This window comes from Rattus rattus, chromosome 2 (genome assembly GCF_011064425.1).
Source record: "Rattus rattus isolate New Zealand chromosome 2, Rrattus_CSIRO_v1, whole genome shotgun sequence".
NCBI classification, from domain to species: domain Eukaryota; kingdom Metazoa; phylum Chordata; class Mammalia; order Rodentia; family Muridae; genus Rattus; species Rattus rattus.
The window spans coordinates 100,166,426-100,194,406 of NC_046155.1; the positions used below are offsets into that span (position 1 = coordinate 100,166,426).

General features: G+C 45.5%; 1 protein-coding gene across 12 annotated transcripts; it reads left to right on the forward strand.

Moving 5' to 3' along the window:
- The first annotated feature begins 261 nt into the window (after positions 1 to 261).
- On the forward strand, positions 262 to 27,624 carry Anapc15 (anaphase promoting complex subunit 15). 12 transcript variants are annotated; one of them, XM_032893109.1, is made up of 6 exons: positions 262 to 280; positions 25,374 to 25,458; positions 25,582 to 25,711; positions 26,615 to 26,674; positions 26,972 to 27,109; positions 27,268 to 27,624. In XM_032893109.1, the coding sequence occupies exons 2-6, from the start codon at positions 25,436 to 25,438 to the stop codon at positions 27,313 to 27,315; spliced, it is 399 nt and encodes a 132-aa protein (XP_032749000.1). In that variant the 5' UTR covers positions 262 to 280; positions 25,374 to 25,435; the 3' UTR covers positions 27,316 to 27,624. The 12 variants fall into 12 exon arrangements, with proteins under 12 accessions (XP_032749000.1, XP_032749004.1, XP_032748995.1 ...); XM_032893113.1 differs by lacking the exon at positions 262 to 280 and adding an exon at positions 23,999 to 24,100 and having other exon boundaries at positions 25,374 to 25,428; XM_032893104.1 differs by lacking the exon at positions 262 to 280 and adding an exon at positions 24,000 to 24,100.
- Positions 27,625 to 27,981: the final 357 nt, after the last annotated feature.

Below are 27,981 nucleotides of genomic sequence, written 5' to 3' on the forward strand. Positions count from 1 at the left end.
AACAGGAAGAGGGAGAGAGGGAAGGGAGAGATCAAGCTCTAAATGGTGTGAGTAAGTGACAACTCTTAAAGCCCCGCCCCAAGTGGCACATTTCCTCTATCAAGGCCACACCCCCTAAGCCTCTCCAAACAGCCACCAACTTGAGATCATGAAGTGAAATTTCTGGTTTCTTTGGAAACTCAACTGGGGCACGTGATCTTTTTCTGGAAGCTGTCTTCTTAGAGGGCACATGATGTTTTTCTGGAAGCCGTCTGGTTGAGAGGATGTTTTGCTAAAACAGGTACGTGAGAGAATGTTTTGCTGAAGCAGACGCTTGAGAGGAAATGGGATATTTGGAAGGAGTATAAATAGAACCCCTCAGACAGTGAAGGGATGCTCTTGCATTGCTACACCTTGCAATGTTTTGTTGGTCTTCACTTGGTAGAGAGAAAAGTGCCAAAAACTTCTGCTGGTATTCTGGCTGATTCTTGCTGTTTCCACTGACTCTTTGCATATTTGGCTGAGCCTTTCGGGTTCTGCTGGATCAAGTCGCTGCTACTGATTCATGTTTGGTGTTTTCTGTTTGAACAAGACTGCTAATATCCTGACAACAAAGACTGAATTTGCCCCAAAGAACTACTACTAAACAGGTCCACAACCTCCTTGTCCTAGTAACCATCTTTCTCCCCTACCTTTGGTCAATGAGCTATAAGGGAGGTTAAAATGTTAAAAGAACCTGGATTAAAGTAGGTTTTAGAAAAAACTAAGCCTACAGGATCAAGTATTCAAAAAGCTTAGACTATGGGAAATATTTCATTCAAACTACCTCAAGGTCAAGATGGCCTGCAGGGACAAATGAAGACCATTTAGGCACAGAAAGGGAACAGCTAGAAGGGACTCCAAGATTGGGATGTGTGAGCAGAGCTTATTTTGGAGATAGAAAAGGAAATCACTTAACATGGAGCCTAAATGGTGGTAGGCAATTTCTAACACCACTGACAGTTTGTGTTTTAGAAGGTACTACAGGACTGCATTAAGAGTCCTCAAGATGGGTTGGGGATTTGGCTCAGTGGTAGAGCGCTTGCCTAGGAAGCGCAAGGTCCTGGGTTCGGTCCCCAGCCCCGGGAAAAAAAAAAGAAAAGAGTCCTCAAGAGAAGCTGGGCATAGTGGCACATGCTTGTTGAAAGAAAAGAAAAACTAAGGAAAGGTCAAGACCAGTCTTGGGTTTCTGCACCAGATGGATGTAAAAAGGAAATAAAAAGGAAAGACATGACTGTTCTTATGGTGGAGGAGGTTTATTGCATAAGCCAGGCACTGGTGGTGCGCACCTTTAGTGCCAGCACTGGGGAGGCAAAGGCAGGTGGATCTCTGAGTTCTGGGACAGCCTGGTTTACAGAATGATTTAAGGCCAGCCAGAGAGACCCTGTATGGAAACACACACACACACGCACACACACACACACAAAGAAGAAGAAGAGGAAGAGGAAGAGGAAGAAGAAGGGGATAGAAGGAAAGGAGAGAGAGAGAGAGAGAGAGAGAGAGAGAGAGAGAGAGAGAGAGAGAGAGAGAGAACACATAGCTAGAGGCAAGGACATCTGAAAGAGTCCAGAGTGGACTTGACCCTGAGTCATGTGATGGGGTAGGAAGGTTGGGAGCTAGACCAAGAGACCAGGAGGGTAAAGGCTGGATTAGATTGGATTGTATATTGTATAAGGAAGAGCCTCTGGGAGAAGGACAGTCCAGCCCCTGAAATGGAGAGTTGGAGCAGTGGTAGAGAGAGGACGAAGAATGCTAACCACATCTGTACATAACAGGTAGAGACTGAGGGATGCTGGGAGAATCTCGCAACCAGGTCTGCTTTGATATGTTAAATAAGCACCCCAGCTATTTGTCCTAGGGGTTTGAACATCTGTAAATTCCAGCAGTTGGGAGTCAAAGGCAGTAGGATTCTCCACAGGTTCAAGAGCAGCCACAGCAAGACCCTGTCTGGGAAGGAAAAAGGCAATATATTAGAAATCATGTCTGTAATTTCAGTTCCTAGAGAGTTTGAGACTAAGAGTCGTAAGTTCTGCATAGGCGGCAGGAAGAGTTCAGTGTTAGGAAGTGGGTTCCAGAAGAGGATTGTCAGGTGAGACGTATGCATACACTTTTGGTAGTTACAGCTTTAGGATGGTTATCCGTATAGCTCAAACATCAAAATATTTACCTTTCCTCATGCTCGTCAACACAACTACTGCAGAAACCCTTGATTTACTATAAATCTGACAGGAAGGAAAGGAAAAGGCATCCCAGTGCCCCACCCCTCTCTTTTTCATGGTCCCATATATCCAGTTTTGTACACCATGCTCAGAATATGCAATGCTGGGGAGTAAACCCAAGGCTGAGGCCATGCTCGTCAAACAAGCATTCATCACTTGAGCCACATCCCCTGCACTCCGTGTAATTTTCTTTTTTCTTTTTTTTTTCCTAAAGCCGAGGACTGAAACAAGGCCTTGTTTCCTGAGCCAAAATCCCCAAAGACTCAGTCAGTATAGTTTTCATTTGCTGTGTGTTTTATTATTTATAGTAACATTGTTTTGAGAGGTCCAGAGACCTTGGGAATAAACATTTCAACTCCCTGGGAAGCATACTCCGAAGGAGCCACCGACAATGGGCCTTTAGTCGTTGATGGCCCTGAAGTAGGGAGGATCGGTCTGGAGCTGAGTCAGCTCCTAGGACAGGGAGCTGGAGGAGATAACAAGGCCGGACCTGAGCTGGTTTCTGAAACTCTGCAAGGTCTCACCGAATATAATGAAACTAACATAGCAGCCAATCAAAATTGTACTGATGGCTTTGCCCTTACCAATCCTATTAGAAGTTACCTAGTTCTCCTGGAAAATTCCCCCAGCCCTGCATAAAAAGGAGACCTGTGAACCCCTTTGTTTATCTCCACGCTGATGAATGCTAGCCCGTGTGTGCTGGTGATTTCTGCAGAATAAACACTCTTTGCCTTTGCTTCCTATTTGGATCTTGGGTCCTTCCTTCAGCAGTTATTGGACCCTAACGGTTTCTACGGTAAGGATGGTGTACATGTTGGTAGACTGAGACCCACCCATATTCCAGAACCGACCTGCCTTCAGTTACTCAGCCCCAGCAGCCTCATCGTCACGATGTGGTCATGGTGCACAGGCGCATTCTCCGTATCCCTTATAAAACCTGTGCCTTCATAGCCTGCCTCTTTTTCATTCTGCTCAGAGGCAGCCTTCTGTGATACAATGCACCCCCCAATAGATCTCTTATATGAGGTCTCTTGTATGCTGTAACTTTTGTGGCATTCCTTAGCCCTCTGATCACTACCCAATCCTTACAGTATAATACCTGGGATCTCAGCACCCAAGAAGTAGAAACGAGATGATCAGAAGTTCAAGGTCATTGTTGACTACGTAACAAGTTCTAAGCCAACCTGGGTGTGCTAGCTTGTTTTATGTCAACTTGACACAAGCTATAGTCAACTGAGAGGAGGGACCCTCATGCCTCAATATGACTGAGCTGTGGGCAAGCCTGTAGGACATTTTCTTAATTAGTGACTGATGGGGAAAGGCCTAGCCCATTGTGGGTGCTGCATCTCAGGCTGGTGGTCTCAGGTTCTATAAGAAACCAGGCTGAGCAAGCTACTGAGGGGCAAGCCAGTACTCAGCACCCATTCATGGCCTCTGCATCAGCTCCTGCCTCCAGGTTCCTGACTTGTTTGAGTTTCTGTCCTGACTTCAGGAATGAACAAAGATATGGAAGCCAAATAAACCCTTTCCTCCCCAAGCTCCTTAGGTCATGATGTTCTGTCGAAACAATGATAACCCTAACTAAGACACTGGGCTACAGGAGACCCTGTCTCAGATAGATAGATAGATAGATAGATAGATAGATAGATAGATAGATAGATAGATAGATCTTTCTCTTTTAATAGTCTTTTTATTGCATTCTTTCCCTCCCGCAAGTCCTTCCAGGTCCTCCCCTCCTCCCACCTTTTAAGTTTTTCTTGAAGAACAAAAACCCAACACAACAACAAAACTTCTCCAAACCAAGAAAACAAAATAAAACCACACCCAAAAGAAAAACAGCCGATCAAACAACAATCCCCAAACCACCAAACAATAACCAAATAAAAGCACACACGAAAACCCATGAGTCCATTACATGTTGGTCAGCTACTCCTGAGCATGAGGCCTGTTGTGCTGGAGTGATGTGCCCAGTGTCACGGTATTGGAGAAAGCTGATTCTCCCTTTCCCAGCAAGTATAAATGACAGTTCAGTAGTTAACCTTTATTGTAGTGGTTAGGTACTGATTGATTCATTCATTCATTCATTTATTCATTTTTTTAAAAAAATATAACAAACTAAAGTATAATAAGATAAAACAAAACCTATCAATTAGGAGTTGGACACGACAAACCAACAGAAGTAAAAGTGCCCAAAGGAAGGCACAAGAATCAGACCCATTTATTCATTCACTCAGGAGTCCCATAGATACTAAACCGGAAGCTGGTATGCAGAGGACCTGGTGCAGGCCCTGTGCTTGCTGGTAGATATATCTTTCTGTCTAAATCTAATGCAGTCTAACTAGACATACAGTTATCCTGGGGTACACAGCCCGTTGATTTCAGTCTTTGTTGATGCATATCTGAGGGAACAAGGTTCTTCTGTGACTCTGGTGTCACTGAAAAGGACAGGCAGAAGATTGTCATGTTGTAGATGCTCACTTCCCTTGGGCTTCTCTTTCTTCATTGTCAATTGGAAGTTGGCAGGGATACCCCTAAGTAACATTGTGTACCTGGTCCATTCTATTGGGGAACACATGGAGTCTGGATTTTCTCTTGCCTGGGAAGGTTAACTGATCTTTTCTTGGGATCAGGTTTCCCTAGTACTGTCTTCTCATTTGTAATAACTGTGTGGTAAGGTAAGAACTATAGACAGGTTAACAGCAGCTCTCACCTGCACATTTTACTATCTGATGGGCTTCCTGTTGGATACTTTTTGTTGTTCCTGTTGTTTGTTTGGGTGGTCTCACCATGTGTCTTAGTTAGGGTTTTACTGCTGTGAATAGACACCATGACCAAGGCAACTCTTATAAGGACAAAAATTTAATTAGGGCTGGCTTAGAGGTTCAGAGGTTTAGTCCGATATCGTCAAGGCAGGAACATGGCAACATCCAGGCAGGCATAGTGCAGGAGAAGCTGAGAGTTCTACTTCTTCATCTGAAGGCTGCTAGCAGAATACTGACTTCCAGGCAGCTAGGATGAGGGTCTGAGAGCCCACAACCACAGTGACACACCTAATCCAACAGGGCCACACCTTTTAACAGTGCCACCCCAAGGCCGAGCATATACAAACCATCACACCATGTAACTCTGCCAGTTTGGAAATCACTATGTAGACCAGGCTGGCCTTGGACTCACAGAGAAAGAACTGCCTGCTTCTGCCTCGTGAGTGAGGGAATTATAGGCATGTGCCACGATGCCTGGGGGCCTGATGGACATTGTGAGTGAGGGAATTATAGGCATCTGCCACGATGCCTGGGGGCCTGATGGACATTAAAACATTAAAAACAATTTTTAAAAACATGTATTTGGTTAATATGAGTATGGGTATGTAGAAGAAGTGTGTGTGTGTGTGTGTGTACATACAATATGCCACAGCTAACAGAGGTCAGAGAACAACTTGTGGGAGGGAATCAGGGTCTTCCTTCCACCATGTGGGTCCTAGAGATCCAACTCAGGACATCAGGCTTAGTAGCAGCAAATTGCCTTCACCTGCCGTGACATCTTGCTGGTCCCTGATGAATATTTAGGAGTATATATTAATTTATTTATTGTATGTGCATGCGTATTTGTGCCTGAATATGTGTGTGTGCCACATGCATTCAGTGCTGGTAGAAGCCAGCAGAAAACTTCATATTCCCTGGACCTGGAGTTTCAGAGCCAACTGAGGTGGGTGCTGGGATGTTCAAGGTCCTGGTTTTGACCCCCTGCTTGTCAGTGACTTCCAGAGTGGAACTATCCAGCCTCCTTGGGCCTCTGTACCAGTGATGAAGAACTTTATGTTCTCAAGCCTGTCATTCCCAAATTATAAGACATAAGGTACATCCGGAGAGCTGGGCATGGTGGCTAATTCTTTTTTCATTATTGTTTGTTTGTTTGTTTGGTTGGTTGGTTGGTTGACCTTTTGAGGTTTTCTCTGTGTCTCTGGCTGTCCTGGAACTCACAGAGATCTACCTGCTTCTGCATCCTGATTGCTGGGATCAAAGGTGTGCAACACCACCTCCCTGCAATGCCACATTCTTTTAGTCTCAGTATTGGAGAAGCAGGAGGATTGCAATTGCAAGACCAGTCAAGGGATGGAGTAAGTTAAAGGCTTAGAATATACAGATATGTACATATATCAAGACCACATCTTCATGGTTGGTTAAGTTTTCTTGCTATTTTGTTGCTGTTTGCTTGTTTTTTTTTTCTTTTTTTCGTGTGTGTGTGTGTGTGTGCGTGTGTGCGTGTGTTTCTCACATGTAGATATATGATTGTTTGCTTGGGATAGATACACGTGTGTTGAGACCCAAGTTTGATATCAAGAATCATCTTCAATTGATCTTCCACTTTATTAATTAAGACATGGTCTGTGTTTTGGTTATTATTCTATTTCTCTCCCTGATCCTATAACCCTCCCACCACACACACACACACACACACACACACACACACACACACACACACAAAGGCATGTTTTTCCTCCCCCTCTTCATCTTCTTCTTCCTCCTCCTCCTCTTCGGCAGGGTTTCTCTGTGTAGCCCTGACTATGTTGGAACTCACTTTGTAGACCAGGTTCACTTCAAATGCAGAGATCCAATTACCTCTGCCTTCTGAATGCTGGAATTAAAGGCATGTGCCACCACCACCCGCCACTTTCTCCTTTGAATTTTTCTAGGAGTCCAACCCATGGACAAGTGCTGCCCACATGCAGATGGGCCTTTCTACCCAAAATCGAAAGTCCCTCTCCTACATGTCCACAGGCTTGTCTCCTAGGTGATTCTCCATCTTGTCAAGCTGACGATCAGTATTCACAGCCACAGTGGAAGTGCTAGAGGTTTCTCTGTAAGTCACTCTAGGCGAGGACTCGGAAGACCTGAGTGAGCATGAGTCAATTGGTGACGATCCCAGAGATGGACACTCTAGCCCCTAATTTTTCCAGACACAGGAGAAACTGTAAGGAAATCTATGAAATGAGACCAGATCTTCCCCTCTGCAAACAAAGCTGGTCCCCACCCAGGCTGGCTGATATAGGGCAGATTTTCAGGTTCCCCACATCTTCTCATTTTCCTCCCTGACCACGACAACTCTCATGACCCTAAAAAACCATATGCAAACCACACATGCCAGCCAGGGTTGGGGAATCTGCCTCTGTAGGAGCTTATTTAATATAATGGAAAATACTCCTGGACTATAGGACAGACTGGAGGGAAGGGGTGGTGCTCTGGTTTAGCCTATGTCACTCAGTTTCTCTCTCTCCAATGCCTGTGTCTGCACCATTCCTTGGCAAAGAGGAAGGACTCCAGAGGGGACAGGAGGTGTGGGTACAGGACTTGGGTTTCAGTCTGGGAGGATGAAGGCGTTTTGGAAACAGCTGCTGGTGACAGTTGAGCAACAATATGTATAAATCATTGCTTCTGAACAGCTTTTAAAATTAACATTTTTTGTTAGCTGTGCAGTGATGGCACATGCCTTTAATCCCAGCAAGCACTCAAGAGGTGGAGGCAGGGGAATCTCTGTGAGTTCCAGGCCAGCCTGGTCTACAGAGTGAGGAGACCATGGCTACACAGAGAAACCCTGTCTTGAAAAACAAAACAACAACAAAAAGGTTTTAATTAAAATTATTTTCTTAATGTGCATGGGATGCTGGAAGAGGACATTAACTTCTCTGGATCCAGAGTTGTAGATGGTTGTGAAATGCAAGGTAGGAGCTAAGAATTGAACTTGGGTCCTAGAGAAGAGCCCCCATTACTCTTAACCACTGAGACGTCCCTCCAGGCCCTAAACAGATTTAAGAAGTTTATTTATGGATGTGTGTGCATGCACATGTGTATGCATGTATGTATAGACACAGATATGTCGTTGCATGTATGTAGAGTGTAGGGGAAAAGTCTAAGCCTATTTCCAGGTGAAAAAGCTTACAAACCCCACCAATCCCTGAGCACAAAATCCCACCAATCTCAGAGTTTGCCCCAAGATCAGGTCACAAAATTCCACCAATCACCAATCCACCCTGAACCACCGCCCCCAAGGAGCCCTATGTAAAGCCTGCCTTCGGCTGAGTTCTTCGTCCATGAGCATTCTATGAAATCTGCTGTGTAGTGTGACCTTTTGGTATCGATTGGCTCCCGACTGCCAAGATACTTCCCTTCAGAGCTGCAACCCTCATGTGGGGCTCAGAGAACAGCTTTCAGGGGTCCATTTTTTCCTTCTGCCACGCGGGGTCCCAGGATCAGATTTAAGTCTGTCAGGCTTGAAGACTAGTTAGTGCCTGCTGGGCCACGTGACCAGCCTCAAAATGATGCATTTTCATATATAGTTTTTTACAGGAACACTATTTTTAAGGCGGCATATGAGACATGGAGGAGCGTACCTCCATGGATAACCTCCATGGAGGCTGATGCAGGAGGATCCCTACACATTTGAGGGCACCCTGGCCTACATAGCAAACTTCAGGTTAGCCAATGGTAGACAGCAAGATCCTGTCTCTACAAGGAGAAAAAGATGGAGGGAAAGGAGATCGAGACGAAATGCCAGAAGTGACTGAGTCAACACAGAGTGAACTTCCCTATCATGGGGTCGTGCCTCTGGAGCCCGCCCACGCCACAGCCATGGTCTCTCTCTGAGCAGTGCTACCGGGACAAAGCTCTGCACCTCTTCTGGGCCCTGGGTTCAGACTGAAGCTCAGCCGCTCAGAGCAGCTTCTGGAATCCTAAATGTGAAGCTCAGCCCCCGGCTTCCCCTCCCTCTTCCGCCCTGGCTCTAGCCACACCAAGCTGGCCACTGTTCTCTGGCACCCATGACCTGTATATATGCTGTCCTCTGCCCAGCTTCCCTTTCCTCCTGTCTTCCTGAAAATGTTAATACTTCTCCAAGGCCAAGCTTCTTCATAGGAAGTCTGACTTGTAGTCTCTTCAGTGTCTAACGGAGGTGGGGCACCCAATTCCCCTGTATGTCTGCTGTATCTTGAGGGACGTGTCTCCCCTTAGACCTGCCTTTGAGCTCTGACACATAAATAAGGCTAGGAAAGATTCCCCATTTCCTCTCCTCAGTTCCCACATGTTCTTGTCCCCACTCTAGACCTATTTTCTCACAGTGTAAGTGAAGACTGCCACCCACCTGCTGGGTAGGCCCTCAGGTCATATTCCGTGACGTGGTATGAAGACAGTGCTCGCCCCAGTGAGGCTTGATATATGGCCCTATACTACTTCATATTTGTTGGCATCCTGGGAAATGACATTTTGGGTTCATATCCTGCTTCCCTGTGCCCTTCCCCAGCTGACTTATCAACCCCCCTGACTTCCTCCCTGTCACGATCACTCCGTTTCTCTTCTGTAGGTTTTTTTTTTTTTTTTTTTTCTTTTTTTCGGAGCTGGGGACCGAACCCAGGGCCTTGCGCTTGCTAGGCAAGCGCTCTACCACTGAGCTAAATCCCCAACCCCCGTTTCTCTTCTGAACGCCACTCTAACTTCGCCTGGTCTTATGGTGCTTGGTGTTTAGTGCACTCATCCTGCTCCAAGCAATTCTGGTCTGCGAACCCCATGTGACTGTCTCTAAAAGCAGAAGCAGTGGCCGAGGCATCTGAGGGTCCTGTTCATTTGTTCTGCCCTGGGAGACACAGTCAGAGGTAGACAGTAACAGGACAGAGGCAATGGTCACTGGACTTTTAGAAACCCAGATCTTTTGCTTTCCACAGCCTGTGTACCCCACAGGGAATCTCAGGGATACTCAGAGGTCAGAGTCCTTCCAGGGGCCTAAAGAATGAGTCCACCATCTACATGCTACTCCCAATAGCATCTCAGGCCCAGGTTTTGGCACAACCTTGTTCTGTAAGGTTGGAATCTTGGAAGCATCCTTGGCTCCTCTAGACCCACAGAGGTTCTTAAAGGGACTAATGAGGCTGGCAGCTGGGTGTGGTAGCACTTAGGGGCCTGAGGCAGAGAGACTGCTATGAATTTGAGGTTAGCCTTTCTCACATAGTGAGTTCCAGGTCATCCAGGGCACAGGGAAATAAAACACAGGTTGGAGCCTGGTGGTGGAGGGGCATACCTTTAGTCTCTGCACTTGGGAAGCAGAAGCAGACAGATCTCTGAATTTGAGGTCAGCCTGTCCTATGGAGTGCATTCCAGGATAGCCAGGGCCACACAGAAAAACCCATAGGGAGGGCAGGACAGGAGGGGTGGGGGACAGGAAAGTTCAGAACACCAATAGACACCAGACCCGTCAAAAACAATCACAAACAAGAGATTGGAGTGATAGGCACACTAAAGCATGGTATACCAGGAAGCATCAAGGAGGTGTCTTGAGCAAGGCCTAAAGGGTTTTACTGGGTCTGAAGAACTGAGGCTTGTTGGGGTATATCATGGAGAGGTTAAATTCACATGCGGACGGACTGAAAATCAAGACTAGTGCTCTCGGGGTTGGGGATTTATCTCAGCGGTAGAGCGCTTGCCTAGCAAACGCAAGGTCCTGGGTTCGGTCCTCAGCTCCAAAAAAAAAAAAGACTAGTGCTCTCTTTTTTTCTTCTTTTTCTCTCACTTTCCCCTCCTTTGTCTCCATCTCCAACATCCTCAATAAACCACTTCCACATGGCGGGGTGGGGAGAAAGAAAGAAAATCAGGGTTAGCTGGTTCGAGGTGAGGATTTCAGCTCTTACCCTGGCAATCAGTGAGAGAGTCAGATCATGGAGAGTCAGATGAAGATGTAGAGCTGGAGATCTCGGCGATACTACAGCAGAAGGTTGGCTGTGTGCTCCCCCTGAACCTGTTCTTCAACCGGAGCTACCCAGTGGGCACACCGCTGGGGGCGGGGTTGGGGGTGGGAGGAGATAAACCAAAGTCTAGAACGGGATCCACAGCCCATGTGTTCCTTTGCCAGACCAGAAGGGGACACAGCAGAGTCTGGAATGAATGCTGTGTTCCTGGCCTCTCTGGGTACCTGGGAGTTGGTGTACCCCTAGGAGTCAGGAACAGGGTACCAGGTCTACCTTTTCCCTTGGGGCATCTGCGCACCAGGCAGAGAGGAGAGGCAGAGCCTAAGACGAGTGGAATCAGTCTGATGAAAGCAAAGTGTGGAGAGAACCCGAGGGGCTGATGGGGAGAAAGCCTTCCACGGGAGTCTCCAGGTGTTATGCTGCGGAACTCAGTGCCCACGGTCTTCAGTGGCGTGGCGTGGCGTGGTTGACTATTCCAGAGCAGCCACACAGACAGGTAGGGAGTGGCTCCACTTCTACCCGTCTCAGATCTCTGAGATTCCCTGGGTCTGAGTTCACTCAACCTTGTCAGTTCTGTCTGGTGACACTGTCACACATGCCCTACATTACTCTACAGCTGTCTGGGAATCTTATTGTGGTAAAATATAGACAATACAAACGTTTACATTTCGCCCTTTTTTATTTTCTTTCTTTATTTTTTTTAAAGATTTATTCATTTATTATATATAAGTACACTGTAGCTGTTTTCAGACACACCAGAAGAGGGCATCAGATCCCATTACAGATGGTTGTGAGCCACCATGTGGTTGCTGGGAATTGAACTCAGGACCTCTGGAAGAGTAGTCGGGTGCTCTTAACCGCTGAGCCATCTCTCCAGCCCTATTTTCTTTATTTTTAATGTATATGGGTATTTGGCCTGCAGGTATATCTGTGTACCATGTGAGTGCCTGGTGTCAGTGGAGACCAAAAGACAGAACCCTAGAAATAGAGCTACTTGTCTGTGAGCTACTATGTAGCTGCTGAGAATTGAATCTAGAACTCTAGAAGAGCGGCCAGTGATCTTAACCACAGAACAGTCTCTTCAGCCCTGACTTGTCTTGTCTCTGAGACACGGTCTTGCTACCTAGATTAGGCTGGTCTAAAGCTCAAACTATGTAGCCCTGACTAGCTACTCATTCAAGGCGATCCTACAGTCAGTAAGCTTATCTGCCAGCACACCTAGCCTTATTCTTGAATTTTTAAAAGCAGGATTTAGCAGCATTAAGTACATCCTCGTGTCGTGAACTGTTAGTCCAGTTATCTCCTGGAATTTTCATCATCACAAACTGAAACTTTGCCTTCCTTTAAAAACTAACGCGTACCACTTCTTTAACTCCAGCACTTGGGAGGCAGAGGCAGACACACCTTTGAGTTTGAGGCCAGCATGGTCTACAGAGTGAGTTCTAGAACAGCTAGGGATATACAAAGAAACCCTGTCTCAATAAAACAAACAGAAAGACTATTTCCTCACTGAACCCTCCCAAAGCCCTGGCTGCTTTCATTCTACTGTCTCTGAGTCCAACAACTCCTGGAAACTTATATCAATGAGTCACTTGTCAAAGGACAGTGCTGCCCTTTGGTAACCAGGTGCCACTACCTTCTGAACCATCTAGCTGGTCCATCTTTTGTTTTTTTTTTTTTTTTTTTTTTTTTTTTTTTTTTTTTTTTGAGCTGGGGACCGAACCCAGGGCCTTGCGCTTCCTAGGCAAGCGCCTGTACCACTGAGCTAAATCCCCAACCCCATCTTTGTTTTCTTTAGCTGACCAGGAGACAGTCTCAGCATTACAGACTACACCCAACACACCCTGAAGCCTTGTTTTGTTTTTTTTTTTTAAGATAATTTTTTTTTTTTTTTTCGGAGCTGGGGACCGAACCCAGGGCCTTGCGCTTCCTAGGCTAGCGCTCTACCACTGAGCTAAATCCCCAACCCCCATGATAATTTTTTAAGGTATTATTTATTTATTTTATGTAGATATCTTCAGACACACTGGAGGAGAGCATTAGATCCCATTGAAGACGGTTGTGAGCCACCATGTGGTTGCTGGGAATTGAACTCAGGACCTCTGGAAGAGCAGTCAGCTCTTTGCCACTGGGCCATCTCTCCAGCCCAAGCCTTGTTTTTTTTTTTTTTTTTCCAGTTTCCAGTTAGTTCTTGCTGAGGTCTCTGGACCTTCCTGCAGGTGTCCATGTAAGAGCACATGACAGTGGGATACAGGAGACACCACATGCTTGCTGTATGTGTGTTGATTTTTTTCTTTTGTTGTGTATTATTATTATTTTCTTTTTGGCGCCATGACAAACTACCACAAAGCTTATGGCTGAAAGTAATTTACAGTTCCATGGGGTAGAACTACAATATGGGTCTGTCTATGGGCTAAAACCAGTATGTGTTCAGATAGATCCCTGTTGCTTGATGGAGGTTCTCAGGGAAACTTTACTTCCGTGATTTTTTTCAACTTCTGGAGGCCACTTTCATTTGTTAGCTCATTGCCCCTCCTCCCATCTCCAAGTCAGCAATGGGGCATCTCCCTGACATCCTCTTTCCTGGTAACAGATTGGAAGGGTTCCCTGGCTTGCAAGACTCACCTGCTGGCATAATCTCAAACAGCGTCCTCATCTCAAGCTCTTTTATCTATTTTTTACATTTTATTTTATGTCTGTGAGTGTTTTCCTTGCACGTGTGTATGTCAGAAGACAGTACTGGATTGCCCGGTGTTTGAGTTAGAGAGTTATGAGCCTATGCAGATGTTGTAAGTGGACCCAGGATCCTTGGCAAGAAAACAAAATGGTCTTCTTAACTGCTGAGACATCTTTCCTGCTCCCTTTTATCTTCTTTACTTTTTATTTTCAGGACAGGATCTGCAAAGCTTGTTAACGTATAATTCCCTGTATAGCACAGGTTAGCCTTTCTTACCTCATCGTTCTGAGTGCTAAGCTTACTGGAGGATGTCACCACACTTGCCAAGGTCCTTTACCTTAATGTCTGTATAGAGTATCTTTTGTAATCTAAGACAGCACATTCGAAGGATCTAGGATTGGGACACAGACGTCTTAGGGTTAGTGTTTGTTCCACCTGCTATCCCGATGTGATGAAGGTATGTGTTTAAGTGTGTGTAAGTTTGCTTCCAGCACAGAAGGGCTCCCTTCTTGCTTTTGTCTGTTTTGGTGCTTGACTGTGGTAAGCAAATATATGCAAACCCACCATGAAAAGAGAAGCCAGTGAGAGCTCCCTTCCTGAGGCTGGCATTCTCTCAGGAATCGGAAGTGAATCTTAACAGATCCCTTCCAACTCATCCACCCACATTAAAATCTATATGTGGGGGTTGGGGATTTAGCTCAGTGGTAGAGCGCTGCCTAGGGAAGCGCAAGGCCCTGGGTTTGGTCCCCAGCTCCGAAAAAAAGAACCAAAAAAAAAAAAAAAATCTATATGTGATGGTTTGAGTGAGAATTGCCCCCCATAGGCTAGAATATTTGAACATTTGCTTCCCACTTGGTGGTATCATTAGAGGAGATGTTACACCCTGGCCGGAAAGATTATGTTCCCTGGGGTGGGTTTGAGAATTCATAGCCTTGCCCTGATTCCAGTTTGCTTTCTCTTCCCCATGCATGTAGTAGAAGATGAGATCTCTTCTCTGCACTCAGCTTTCTGTGCTGGCTGCTTCCTGCCATGCTACGTTAAATTATGGACTTTTATCCCTCTAGAACTCTAAGCCCCAAATAACCTTTCTCCTACAAATTGCTTGGGCGTGGCATTTATTACAGCAATAGAAACGTGGTTAAGGCACAGGCCAAACCCTGAGAGTCCTCAATGAGGTGTTCAAAAACCCTGATGTGGAAGGAATTCTGTTTTGAGCTATGGTGCATTCCTGGGCCAAACGTCGCTGTAGGACGTCCCAGCTCTCCACATCATCTCTCGTCATAACTGCTGTCCAGCCTTGGCATTCTCCTTACTCCCCACAACTCCATCCTACCCAGGATGGTTGTTTCTGCTCTCTTTCTCTCAGATTCCCAATTATCTTTATCTTTTGAGACTATCTCTCCTCTGATCAAAAGGCTTGTGTGTGTGTGTGTGTGTGTGTGTGTGTGTGTGTGTGTGTTGTTAGTACGCTCCTTTAATCCTAGCACCCAAGAGGCAGAGATAGGTGGATAGGTGGATCTCTGACTTTGAGGCCAACCTGCTTTACAGATTGAATTCCAGGACATCGAGAGCTACACAGAGAAACACTGCCTCAAACAACAAGAAGAAGAACAACAAAATGCCTTTCTCAGTGTCTCCTTATACTCCCACAAGATTATGTGCCATGTTTTGAAGACAGGTCATCATGTCTTGGATGATTCTCACATAGCACTCATTGCCATGGGTACAACACAGCAGGACCTCAGTCAATGCCATTCCCTGCATACCACATTCTTTAAGTTCTTGTCTTTTCTTGACTGGAATGTCCTCTCCTGATTTTTAACCTGTAGGTCTCCTTTCCTTCAAGGACCTTTCCACATCTCTTCCTGATATTCCCATTTTTCTCTTTCATAACTGATCTTCATTATAGCATTCATCTCATGAATTTATGACACGAACACATGAACCAATGGAACAGTCAATTCATTAGACCAAAGGAAAAAACCTGACACGATGACACATTTACTGAGTGACTACTTTGTAGGTTCTGGAGACATTGAGATGAACCATTCAGATATCTGCCCTTGGAGCCCAAATGATCTGCTTTATATCCACAACAAGACTGCAGACTGCCAGGGAATCGGGACTCAGATCAGATCTCTCTGTGGGTCTTTATCATGAAGCACAACATGGTGATAAAAATGGTTCAGTGGGTAAACAGTCTTTTTTTTTTTTTTCTTTTTTCTTTTTTTCGGAGCTGGGGACCGAACCCAGGGCCTTTTGCTTGCTAGGCAAGCGCTCTACACTGAGCTAAATCCCCAACCCGGGTAAACAGTCTTAACTGTCAGCCTAAAGACCTACATCCATTCCCCTGGACCTACACAGTGGGAGGAGAAAACCAACTCCCATAGGTTGTCCTCTAACCTCCGTCCAAGTGAGCATGCAGGAGTGCACACAAACACATATACACACTAAACAAATATTTAAAACAAATTTTAAAAATTTACCTATGTATTTTTTATGCGTGAGTATTTTGTCTGCGTGTAAGCCTGCATGCCAGAAGAGGACACCAGATCCCATTACACGTGGTTGTGAGCCACCACCTGTAGGTGCTGGGAATTGAACTCAGGACTTTAGGAAGAGTGACCAGTACTCTTAACTGCTGAGCCATCTCTCCGGCCTGACAAATGTAACTTTTAAGACATTAAAAGACAGTTTTGTGAAATGAATTCAAGAGTGACATTCTTTTCTTTGTTCTGTGACTGGGTCTCTTGCATCTCAGGCTGGTCTCAAACTCAGCACTTAGCCGAGGAGGATGACCTTGAATTTCTGATCCTCCTGCCTCTACCTTCTGGGTGCTGAGATTTGAAGCACGGTTATCACACTCACTTTCTGTCGCGCTCAGGATCAAGCTCAGGGTTTCATGTGTTCAGTAAGCACTCTGCCAATGGTGCTGTAAGCCCAGCCCAACAGTCTTAATGGTAGATTCAGCTCAAGTGAGCCAGCCACTTTGTTTCCCGACCCTCAGGTTTCTTCTCTTTGATGTTGAGATACAGTTTGTACCATGTAGCTTGGGTTGGCTCAGACGTCTCTATGTAGACGAGGGCGGCCTTATCCTCGAAGAAATCTGTCTCCCTAGTGCTGAGATTAGAGGCATGTGCCAACAGTTTAGGCCTCAGGTCTCTTGTTTTCTTTTTGGTTTTTCCAGACAGGGTTTCTCTGTGTGGTCTTGGCTATCTTGAAACTCCCTCTGCAGACCAGGCTTATCTCCAAATCACAGAGTTCCACTTGCCTCTGCCTCCCTCCCGAGTGCTGGGTTTAAAGGCTTATGCCACAACTGCCAGGCTTAGCCTTAGGTTTCTTATGAGCTTACTTGGAGCAGGATTCCCAGGGTTAGGATGAAGCCATGGGGAGACTGTGAGTGTGGAAGCCTCTATAAGCATGAAAGATGGCGACTGCCACAGTTTCCTCTGTCACCTGCTCTCAGACTAGCCTTGTTCCCAAGATAATGGGAGGAATGAGTAAGCAAGACTCACAGGCCCGGGCAGTCACATCACTTAGTCCTGGGCCTTCCTGGGTCCTGCAAACATCTCTGGGTAGAGTCACAAGCTTCATCCAGCCTGAGGGCTCTGGGTTTATTTTTGAGGAAATTGCCATCTTGACCCTGCTTTCCATTTTTCAGAGCTGGAAAGATGGTCAGGATGAGACATCATCTCTTTGCAGTCCTTAAAGAGACCAATAAGGATGGATGTAAGACCTCAATGCCCAGTGCCCTTTCTATCCTATTCCCATGAGCACCAGCAAAGCCCTGCCCCATCTGAATTCCCTAGCACTGTTGCCCTATCCCTGCCTATCTCAGTGAGCCCAAGTAGATTCTCACAACCCTGTAAGCATATAACCCACTTCAAACTCTGCTGTTGGTCATCCTTCTTTGTTCAATTTTTTTTTCCTCTGCTTGTTCACCAAAATGGAATCCTCAGGGTCCATTTAGATATTTCCTCCTCTGGGAGAGAGAAAAAAAGTATAAATTTACTTTGTCCAGAGTTCACTCATCTCTCCATTTTCTGTGTTCTCCTAATCTCCTCTGCATATATTGATTTCAACATTAACCATTTTCTTCTATTTCAGTCCCCACTAGGCTGAATTTTTTTTTTCTTTAGGGCAGGATTTCTTTTTAAACTGTCTATCTTTCTCTCCAGAGCCTAACAATGTGTCTGGCACTCAGCTGACATTCAACAAATGTCACTGGTGAATTAGTCACCATAAGTTGTTAAACCTGACTGGGGACTTTGGAAAGAAACTGTAAACTACCGGGGAATATCCATGTGTCCAGAGCTGGGATGGTCAGTGGGGAAGGCTGTCTGAGATAGAGGGAAGATAAAGAAGAGAGGAAGGACGCCTGAGGACAATGATCATAGCAGAGTAAGGGAAATAACCAGAAGAATGGCCTGGGGGCTGGAGAAGTGGCTCAGTGGTTAAGAGCACTGACTGCTCTTCCAGAGGTCCTGAGTTCAAATCCCAGCAACCACATGGTGGCTCACAACCATCTTCTGATGTGCCTGAAGACAGGGACAGTGTACTCATCATTACATAAGTAGATCTTTAAAAATCAGAATGGCTGGGGTTGGGGATTTGGCTCAGTGGTAGAGCACTTGCCTAGCAAGCGCAAGGCCCTGGGTTCAGTCCCCAGCTCCAAAAAAAAAAGAAAAAAAAATCAGAATGGCCTTGGAGGCACAGAGACTTTTCCCTCTAGAAGCTTACTGTCTACTGGGGCAACAAAACAGAAACATGATTTTGTACAAAATGGGGCCACAGTAGACTAAATCCTCCTTTATTTTTTTAAAGATTTATTTATTTATTCTATATAAGTACACTGTAGCTGTCTTCAGACACACCAGAAGAGGGCATCAGAGCTCATTATAGATGGTTGTGAGCCACCATGTGGTTGTTGGGATTTGATCTCAGGACCTCTGGAAGAGCAGTCTGTGCTCTTAACCACTGAGCCATCTCTCCAGCACTAAATCCTACTTTCAAACATTTTTCCAAACTTGTTTCCAGGTTACCACCCAGTTCACCTTTTTCATCTATTTGGTTTATGACTTATTATTGGTGGGAACTATTCTCCACCTTTTTTATCCACTCTTGATGACCTCGCCCCATTGTGTAGCTTAGATATCATAGCTGTCAGGCATGAAATATCCAGCCCGGCTCTCCCATTGATCCGCAGACCCACACGTTTCTGTGCTCCCTCAGAATCTCTAATATAAAGTGTATCTCAAACTGCACAAAGAGTGTCCCACTGAGTGTCCTCAGTCTCTTCAACCTCAAAACATGGCAACACCAGTCTTTCTGTTGTTTGGGTCAAAATTTTGTGGTTCCTTTCTACCTCGGATGCCCTATAACCTATACCGTATCTGTCAGCAAACATTGCTTTCTCTACTTTTGGTTTTTTTTTTTCTTTTAGAGAAGGTATCTCTGTGCAATCCTGGTTGTCTTGGAGCTTGCTATGTAGACCAGGCTAGCCAAACCCAGAGATCTGCCTGCCTCTGTCTCCCAAATGCTAGGATTAAACATGTGTGCTACTGTGCTAAGCTGATTTCTCTACTTCTAACTTATTCAAGATTCATCCATTTCTCATCCTCTATCTCTTTTTTTTTTTAAGTTATTTTATCTTATGTGTATGAGTGTTTTGCTTGCATGCCTGGTTCCCGTGGAAGTCAGATAAAGGTGTTGAGTCCCCTGGAACTGAGTTACAGTTGTGAGCAGTCATGTGGATGCTGGAAATTGAACCAGCTCCTCTTAAAGAGCAGCCAGTGTTCTTAACCATAGAGCCATTCCTCCAGCTTCTTTATTTTATTTTGAGACAGGATCTCACTTCGTATCCCTGGTTGTCTTTGAATTTGATATGTAAATCAGGCTAGCTTCGAAATCCTAGAGACCTGCCTGTCTCTGCTTCTTGAATGCTGGGTTTAAAGGCATGTGGCACTAGACTTGGCTTTATTTTAAATTATTAGTATTAATATTTTAAAGTATTAGTGTGAGTCTCTGTATGGATTTGTATATGTAAATACAGTGCCTAGCAAGGCCAGAAGAGGGCACTGAATGTCTTTGAGCTGGAGTTCCAAATGATTACCAGCCTCTTAATATGAATATAGATTCTGGGACCTGAAGGGATGGTTTATTCGGTCCTCTGTAAGTGCAGTTCATTTAGCAGTGCAACCCCCACTTACTGTATTGCCGGTGACCACATAAGGCACGGCTAGGCTGATGAGAACTCTCACAAAGTCGTTTTGATTAATGTAATGCCAAAGACGAGAGAGCCCATGCGATGGATTCCTATACGACCACTCTCCCAATCGCAGGACAGTTCAGCGAACGTGCTAGTACACACATGTAATCCCAGTCCTTAGAAAGATCAGGCGTTCAAGCTATCCTCAGTTCTAAGCCAGCCTGTAGGAGCTAAGGTTAACCAATATTAAAATTAGAATGTCACCAGTTTGATTTAGTAGATTCTCTTGATTGCTGGGCCATCTCCTCCGCCCCCAGACATCTGGGTTATTGTGATAGGCTCCTCCGGTGTCTCCCTGCCCATGCTGTTGTGCTCTCCAAGTTTTTGTTTTTTAAAGATTTTACTTATTTTATGTATGAGTACACTGCAGCTGTCTTCAGACACACCAGAAAGAGTGCATCAGATCCCATTACAGATGGTTGTGAGCCACCATGTGGTTGCTGGGAATTGAACTCAGGACCTGTAGAAGAGCAGTCAATGCTCTTAATCGCTGAGCCATTTCTCCAACTGTCAATGTTTTCCTAAAAGAGACAAAGTAACTGTTAAAATATGAAGCAGATTGTGTGGACCCTCTACTCATAACACCTCACTTGCTCCCTGTGCAATAGAAAAGCCAGCATCCATACTTGACCTATCTGCAAGGTGCCTCTATCTGGTCCCTATTCCTCTCTGTCTTCATTTATGTATTCATCGCACGGGACACTGAGCTGAGGCTCTTCTAGGGCTTTGGCATGAGGTTCTCATTCTCTACCTATCTACCCACCTACTTGTCTACATACCTGCCTATTTACCTACCTACTTGTCTATGTATCTATCTACTATCTATCGACTATCTATCCTCTATCTATCTACCCCTCTCTTTTTCTCCCTCCCTTCTTCCCTCCCCACTCCTCAACTATTCAAAAAGTTGCCATCCCATTGATCTGCTTGTCATCAACCCCCCCACACACACCTAAAATACCACCCCAATAAATTTTGTTTTTTCTGGAGCAGAGGACAAGCCTAGCAAGAGTGGTATCACTGAACTAAATCGCATCCTCCTACCCCCAGTATTTTATTCTCAGTATTTACTGCAATCTTAAAAGTGTTATCTGTATTACTTGTTCCCTTTATTGTTTCTCTCACTAGAATGGAAGCCACAATGAAGGGAGGGGTGGTCTATTTGTTGAATAGTGATGCACATATATTTGGTTTTGTGTGTTCTTTTTTTATTATTATTTTGGGACAGGGTCTCTTTATGTGGCCTGTAATTCACAGACATTCTCCTACCTCTGCCTTCCAAATGCTGAGATTAAAGTCACGTGTCTCCATGTCCAGCCCTCAATAAATATTTGTTAGAGGGATGAACAAAAAGAATGGACATTTCCAAGTGGTAAATTTTACCCTTTGGTGAAAATCTGTTTTTCTGTTCCCTTTGGAAACAGTCTTTTGTTTGTATGTTATGTTATGTATGTATGTATGTATGTATGTATGTATGTATGTATGTTTGTATGTTATGTATGTGTGTTATGTATGTATGCTTGTATGTATGTATATTTTGAAACAGGGTCTCCCTATGTAGCAGTCCTGGAACTCATTATGTAAACCTACCTGGCTTCAAACTAACAGAAATCTGCCTGCCTCTGCAGGGGGACATGTGCTACTTCACTTTCCACTCTTCCATACTTGAAAACCCCACAAAAACATGTTCTTATAATATTTCTGTGGTTTTTTTTAAAACCAATATTCTCACTACATCTAGTTAACTTTTTTTTCTGATTCACATTTACTTGGTGTGGAAGGCAGCAAACAACTGCTACAGTGTGTCTGTGCAGGTCAGAAGACAACTTGTGAGGGGCAGCTCTCTCCGACCATGTGGGTTCTAGGGATTGAACTTGGGTCCTTAGGCTTGTCAGCAAGTGCCTTTACCCACTGAACTATCTCACTGGCCCTATTTTTATTTTTAAAATTTATACTTGGTTTTGTGAGAGACAGGGTTTTATACATTTCCGGCTGGCATTGAATTTGCTATACAGCCTAGTCCAATCTTGAACTTCACATTCTCTTGTCTCGGGTTCCTGAGTGTTAGGATTTTAATAAGCAGAGCTTGCCAAAGTTTAAAACGTTTTAAGCTGGGGTTGGGGATTTAGCTCAGTGGTAGAGCGCTTGCCTAGCAAGCGCAAGGCCCTGGGTTCGGTCCCCAGCTCCGAAAAAAAGAAAAAAGAAAAAAAAACAAAAACAAAAAAACAAGAAACGTTTTAAGTTGAAGCTGAACTCTTGGGGCATAAAATTAAGACTTGATAGGAACCACATACTGAACCTCTGGAACAGCTCTGTCTCATCCACTCGTCACCATAGCCAAGGACAGGAGGAAAACTAGGCAGATCACCATGCTAGTTAAAGAAGAAACAGTGTAGACAAAGAATTTACAGGCCTGGGGCGATGCCTTATGGGTTAAAGTGCTTATTCTAAAAGAAGCTAGGACTGCAGTTTGGATCCTCAGAACCCACATGAATACTGGATGGTTAAGGCAACCAGCCAGTAAAGACAGAATTCCTGGAGAACCTGGGTCGTCAGATTAGCCTTAGCAGGGACTTCTCGTTTCAGATAAGAATAAGATGGAAGAGCCATTGAGGAAGATTACCAGTGAAAAGAGGAAAGCAACAACCAAAACCCAACCCGAGAGGGCTTGCCAAAGTTTATACATCTAGTTGAGACAAGAGTGAAACTTGTATGACAGCTAGTCCTGACAGGCTGGATACACCTCAGGAGGGCAGTTGAATTCCCCAGAAATAGAATGTGGGGGCTAATTGCTGACTGATTCCTCAAGGCTGTTATATGTATTCTGAGGGCAGTTAACAGGTTCACAGATTTATACCCAGCTTATATCAGAACCTGGAACAGACTTCACACAAATACTTTTTGTCCAACGCATACATAAAAAATGAGAAAAGCCAGGTGTGGTGTCACACACCTTTAATCCAGGCATTCAGGAGGCAGCGCCAGGCCAGCCTGGTCTACAGAGTGAGTTCCAGGACAGCCAAGGCTACACAGAGAAACACTGTCTCAACAAACAAACAAAAAAGAAAACAAACAAGCAACAACAACAACAAAACAAAAAACAAAGTAGTGGAAAGATGAAGCACTGGCTGCCCTTCCAAAGAACCCAGGTCCAATTCCCAGCACTGATAGATTGGCTCACAACCATCTTTAACTCCACTTGGATTCCAGGGATCCGATTCTTGCCTCTACAAGCACCAGGCACGAACTGGTGCAAACACACACACACACACACACACACACACACACACACACACACACACACACACGCTTCCAAACACTCATACACATAACATAAAATTTTAAATAGATAAAAAGAGGCCAGCATGGTGTTATACAGTTTTTATACCAGCACGAGGCAAGGTCGGAAGATCTCTGACTTCAAGGCCAACCTGGTCTAGTGAGTTTCAGGCCAGTCAGGAATACGCAGTGAGACCCTGTCTCAACAAAGAAAAGGGCTGGAGAGATGGCTCAGTGGTTAAGAGCACTGACTGCTCTTCCAGAGGTCCTGAGTTCAAATCCCAGCAACCACATGGTGGCTCACAACCATCTGTAATGGGATCTGATGCCTTCTTCTGGTGCGTCTGACAACAGCTATGGGGTATTCGTATAAATAAAGTAAATCTTAAAAAAAAAAAAGAAAAGCAAATATTGTGGATATGACGTAGCTCTGTGTCAGAGGCCTGTCTAGCGTGTTCAAGGTAGCCTCTCAAAAAGAAAAGAATGTATTCATACAGGAAACTGAGTCTGAGAGAACAGAAGGGAACAGATGTTCCTGGAACGCAGCACACACAGGATCCTCACAAGCGAACACTTCTGGAAACCATTATATTTCGAAGAGATTTAACACTCAGACACCGCCTAGTGACAAGCGGGCGGGACTAAACGGACGCTGGAGAGGGGCTAGCCTGCAGAAACCAGGCCCCTGAAACTCAAGGCGGGGCCGATAGGTAGACGGAGCAAATAAATGTCCTCCCCCAATCTGTACGCAACTAAGGTACGTCAACATCACTTCCGGTGTGGTAGTTGAAGCGGGAAACAAAAGGAGACGGAAGACGCATGCGTTAGTGAGTCCCGGATTCTGGTGGGTTCTTCCGCTCAGGTCTGCGGAAGCGCTTCCGGGTCGCCGCCGGCTGCCGGCTCTTGGCGCGGTAAGTGCGGAAATGAGACTACTGTCGTCTCCTTGCTTGTTCTTTCTTCCGGCTTTCAGAGAAACCTAGTTCCTTTGACTCGCCTCCCTAGCAGCTCATTTTCCCCTTTTTTACTCTTAACGACATCCTACTCATTGGCCGCTTCCTAGAGTCTAAGCCCCACCCATCACACATGTTCCGTCATGCATTGGTTTCACTTCCTGTCACCCAGCATTTCTTTCAGTTAATTGGCTTCAGCCAGGCCGCGCGCATTTTGCGATTAGCATCCCTATAAGGTCTAAATCCTGATGAAGACCCGCCCCTGCCTCCTTCCTGTTGGTCAATCTTGCAGTCATTATCATAATGAGCAAAGAATGGGCGGTGGTGGGTAGGATTTTAGGATACAAAATCTGTCAGTACTTTTGGGATGGGGGTGGACGCCTTTTTTCCTGTCACACGGACCTGGGAGGCTTTGGTTTAAGGAATAACAGCGTTTAGTTCTGCGTGGGTCAAATTAAGTTAGAACAAAAGCTAGAGTAGGGCCTGGTGTGGTAGCTGGTGTACGCCCTTAATCCCAGCATTCGGGAGCTGAGGCATGCTGATCTCTGTGAGTTTGGGACTAGCCTGGTCTATATTGTGACTTCCATGCCAGTCAGGGCTAAATAGTGAAACCCTATCTCATTTACTAAAAATAGGGGGAAACACCAAGGTAGACACCTAATTTATTTTTTCCTGTGCCCTTCCTACTTTACTGGGCCAGGATCCCTTCCTTATATATGTTTTAAATCCCCACCGAGTGTGTGGCCGAAGTAAAGCTCTAACATGTCACTGGGTTTGTGAGCAGATGGGTTTTAGTTGAGCTGCTCGGTTACCTTCCTGGTCAGCAGCTTCAGCCCACAGAGTTGATTTTTTTCTCTTACATGTTAGTTCATTATTCATTCTTCCACTAGTTTGTTTTTCTATTTACTCAACCCTCCTAGAATATCTTTTATCCTTGGTTGTGTGTACTGTAGTTTGGTTGGCGAGAGAGGTGGTTCGTGTCCGAAACATTTTGCACTGGTTGTATGTGAAAGAGCAAAAAATAAGTTTTATGGTGTGTGTGTGTTTGTGTGTTTAAAATGAATTTTACTAGGTCTCTACTATCGCTAATTTTGTACATGATCACAATGTCACATTCCATCTCTGGCTCCCAGTCTCTTCTCTCCTCAAGCAGCATACAGCTTTCATTATTTTATTATTTTTTGTCATAATAACTTTGAGGATGATATAATTTTAATTATCCCCATTCTTACAGATGAGGAAACTGAGGCCCAGAGAGGTTAAGTGTATTGGCCAAAGTCAAACAGCTAGTAAGTGATGGAGCCAGGACTCAAACTCAGGTCTGTCTGATTTCAAGAGGGAAGGGCAGCTTCTCTGCTACCTCCCGCTCCACCCCATCCCTATATCAAATTACAACTGCATCGGTACAAAACAAAACGTGTTCACGTGACCCTTTCCCTCAGCTTAGGAGCCATGTCCACCTTGTTCCCTTCACTCTTTCCTCGTGTGACTGAGACACTGTGGTTTAATCTGGATCGACCCTGTGTGGAGGAGACAGAGCTGCAGCAGCAGGAGCAGCAGCATCAGGCCTGGGTGAGTGAGGACCTAGCGAAGCATGGAGGTGCACCACCTAGGATATGACCTTGCCGTACACCTGCTTAGGAAAACATTTGTCACTGTGTTGGGAATACTCAAGCTGGGTTCTTGGGGATAAAGGTCTTACTTTGTGGTACCTTAACTTGCTGAAGGACCCTAGGACTTTGGGGCTAGATTAGATAGATGGCAAGCTCCTGGCAGCCTAAAGGCTTTTCTGTACATCACAGGACTTAATCATTTAAACTCTTTTTTTTCTTAAGATTTATTTATTTACTTATTTATTTATTATATATAAGTACACTGTAGCTGTCTTCAGACACACCAGAAGAGGGCATCAGATCTCATCACAGATGGTTGTGAGCCACCATGTGGTTGCTGGGATTTCAACTCAGGACCTCTGGAAGAGCAGTCAGTGCTTATTTATTTATTTATTTATTTATACACTCCAGATTTTATTTCCCTCCTGGTCCCTTCCCCCAGGGTTCTACATTTCATACCTCCTCCTCCCCCACAATCACCCCCCTTCTCCACAAAGATGTCCCCACCCCACCCACTCCACAGTCAGTGCTCTTTAACCACTGAGCCATCTCTACAGCCCATCATTTAAACTCTTAATGAGGACCCACACAATGCCATATTCTAGGCTGAGTGTCTCATTTCACCCTCACCAGAATTATATGAAAACACTGAGGCCAAAAGGCTTTACATATGCCCATCTATTTTATAAGGAACAGATGACAAGAGAAAGGGAGATTGAATCCTCCTGAGAACTGGGGTGGGGGGAGAAGCTTTGTTTCAGCATTGGGAGTCTGGTAAGAGGCAGAATGAGCCAGTCCAGTGCTCCTAACCTGCTCTGCCTGTGCCGTGGCCCTACTTTTCCCCACACTCCTTTGCCTACAGCTCCAAAGCATCGCAGAGAAAGACAACAACCTGGTACCCATCGGCAAGCCTGCCTCAGAGGTGAGTGGTCCTATGGTCCGGTGGGTGGGCCTTCGTGAAGACCAGTGGACAAGGCCTTACTTTAACGGCCTTGCTTTTGGCTCAGAACAATTGTGGTTTTCAATGTGGGCAGACAGTAAAAGTGAGAACTCGAGGGCTAGGCATTGTGCCTAGTTAGTACTAAGGTCCTTCAGGTCATGCAGCAGCTTGTCACACTCAAGGTGGGCAAGGGTTGGGAAGGAGGAGGCTCCACGTAGGCCAGCTCTTGACCTGGCCCAGGTAGCCCTGAGACCTACAGAGTCTTTTTTCCTCTCCCAGCACTATGATGACGAGGAAGAAGAGGATGATGAAGATGACGAGGACAGTGAAGAGGATTCAGAAGACGATGAGGACATGCAGGACATGGATGAGATGAATGACTATAATGAGTCACCTGATGATGGAGAGGTCAATGAGGTAGGCGGGGTGTAGGGAGTGAGTGCCTTTGTTCCTAGGCTCCTGCCCCGATCTAATTTATTGCCAAGCCACGCAGAAACCCTGGCTGTACCCAGGGGCAGGATCTGGGCTGAGGCTGCCTGAGGCCCCTCCCCACCCACACCCAGCCTCCTCTTCAGGTGGACATGGAAGGCAACGAACAGGATCAGGACCAGTGGATGATCTAGGTAGAGCAGCCAAGGTGGCCTCAGACTGACTCCAGACCACCTCAGCCTATATTGCATCCACAGCCTCAGCCCCTCAGCCTGCAGAACCAGCTTGTGGCCATAGTGCCTAAAGCTTCCCTTAGGCACTTTGTCAGCTGCTGCCAGGACAAGGTCTCCTTGGGCCCTTCCAGGCCACCAGTCTTCCCTTGAATCCCAAGAGCCTGAGCCCATCCCACCTTCCTGGCTGGTACCTCACTCACTCCTTGGTTGCCAGGTGTGGTCCCTTTCTATCCCTCTTTAATAAAGACACAGGACTGATTCTTTCCCCAATGTCTATTCCCTGTTTGTTGGTGGGATCCAGAGTCCAGCATCTTATCCTGGACATGGGGATAGGGTTATGTAAGGGCTCTCAAACAAACGTAATGGACCACGCTGGCCAGGATCAGAGCCCAGGTTTCTGTGATTGATAAATCTTATGACCTAGCTTGTACCCAGATGTTCCTACATGGCCTCACTGTCTGCAGCTGCCTCTGATCTCATCTAAATCTCATAGCTGAGAGGCTCTGCATCCTGCCAACCAGATGTCTTCTTTTGTTTTAATTTATTTTATGCTTAAAAGTGTTTTGTCATATGTATATCACATGGGTGCCTGTGCCATGTGAGTGCTGGGAATTGAGCCCAGGCCCT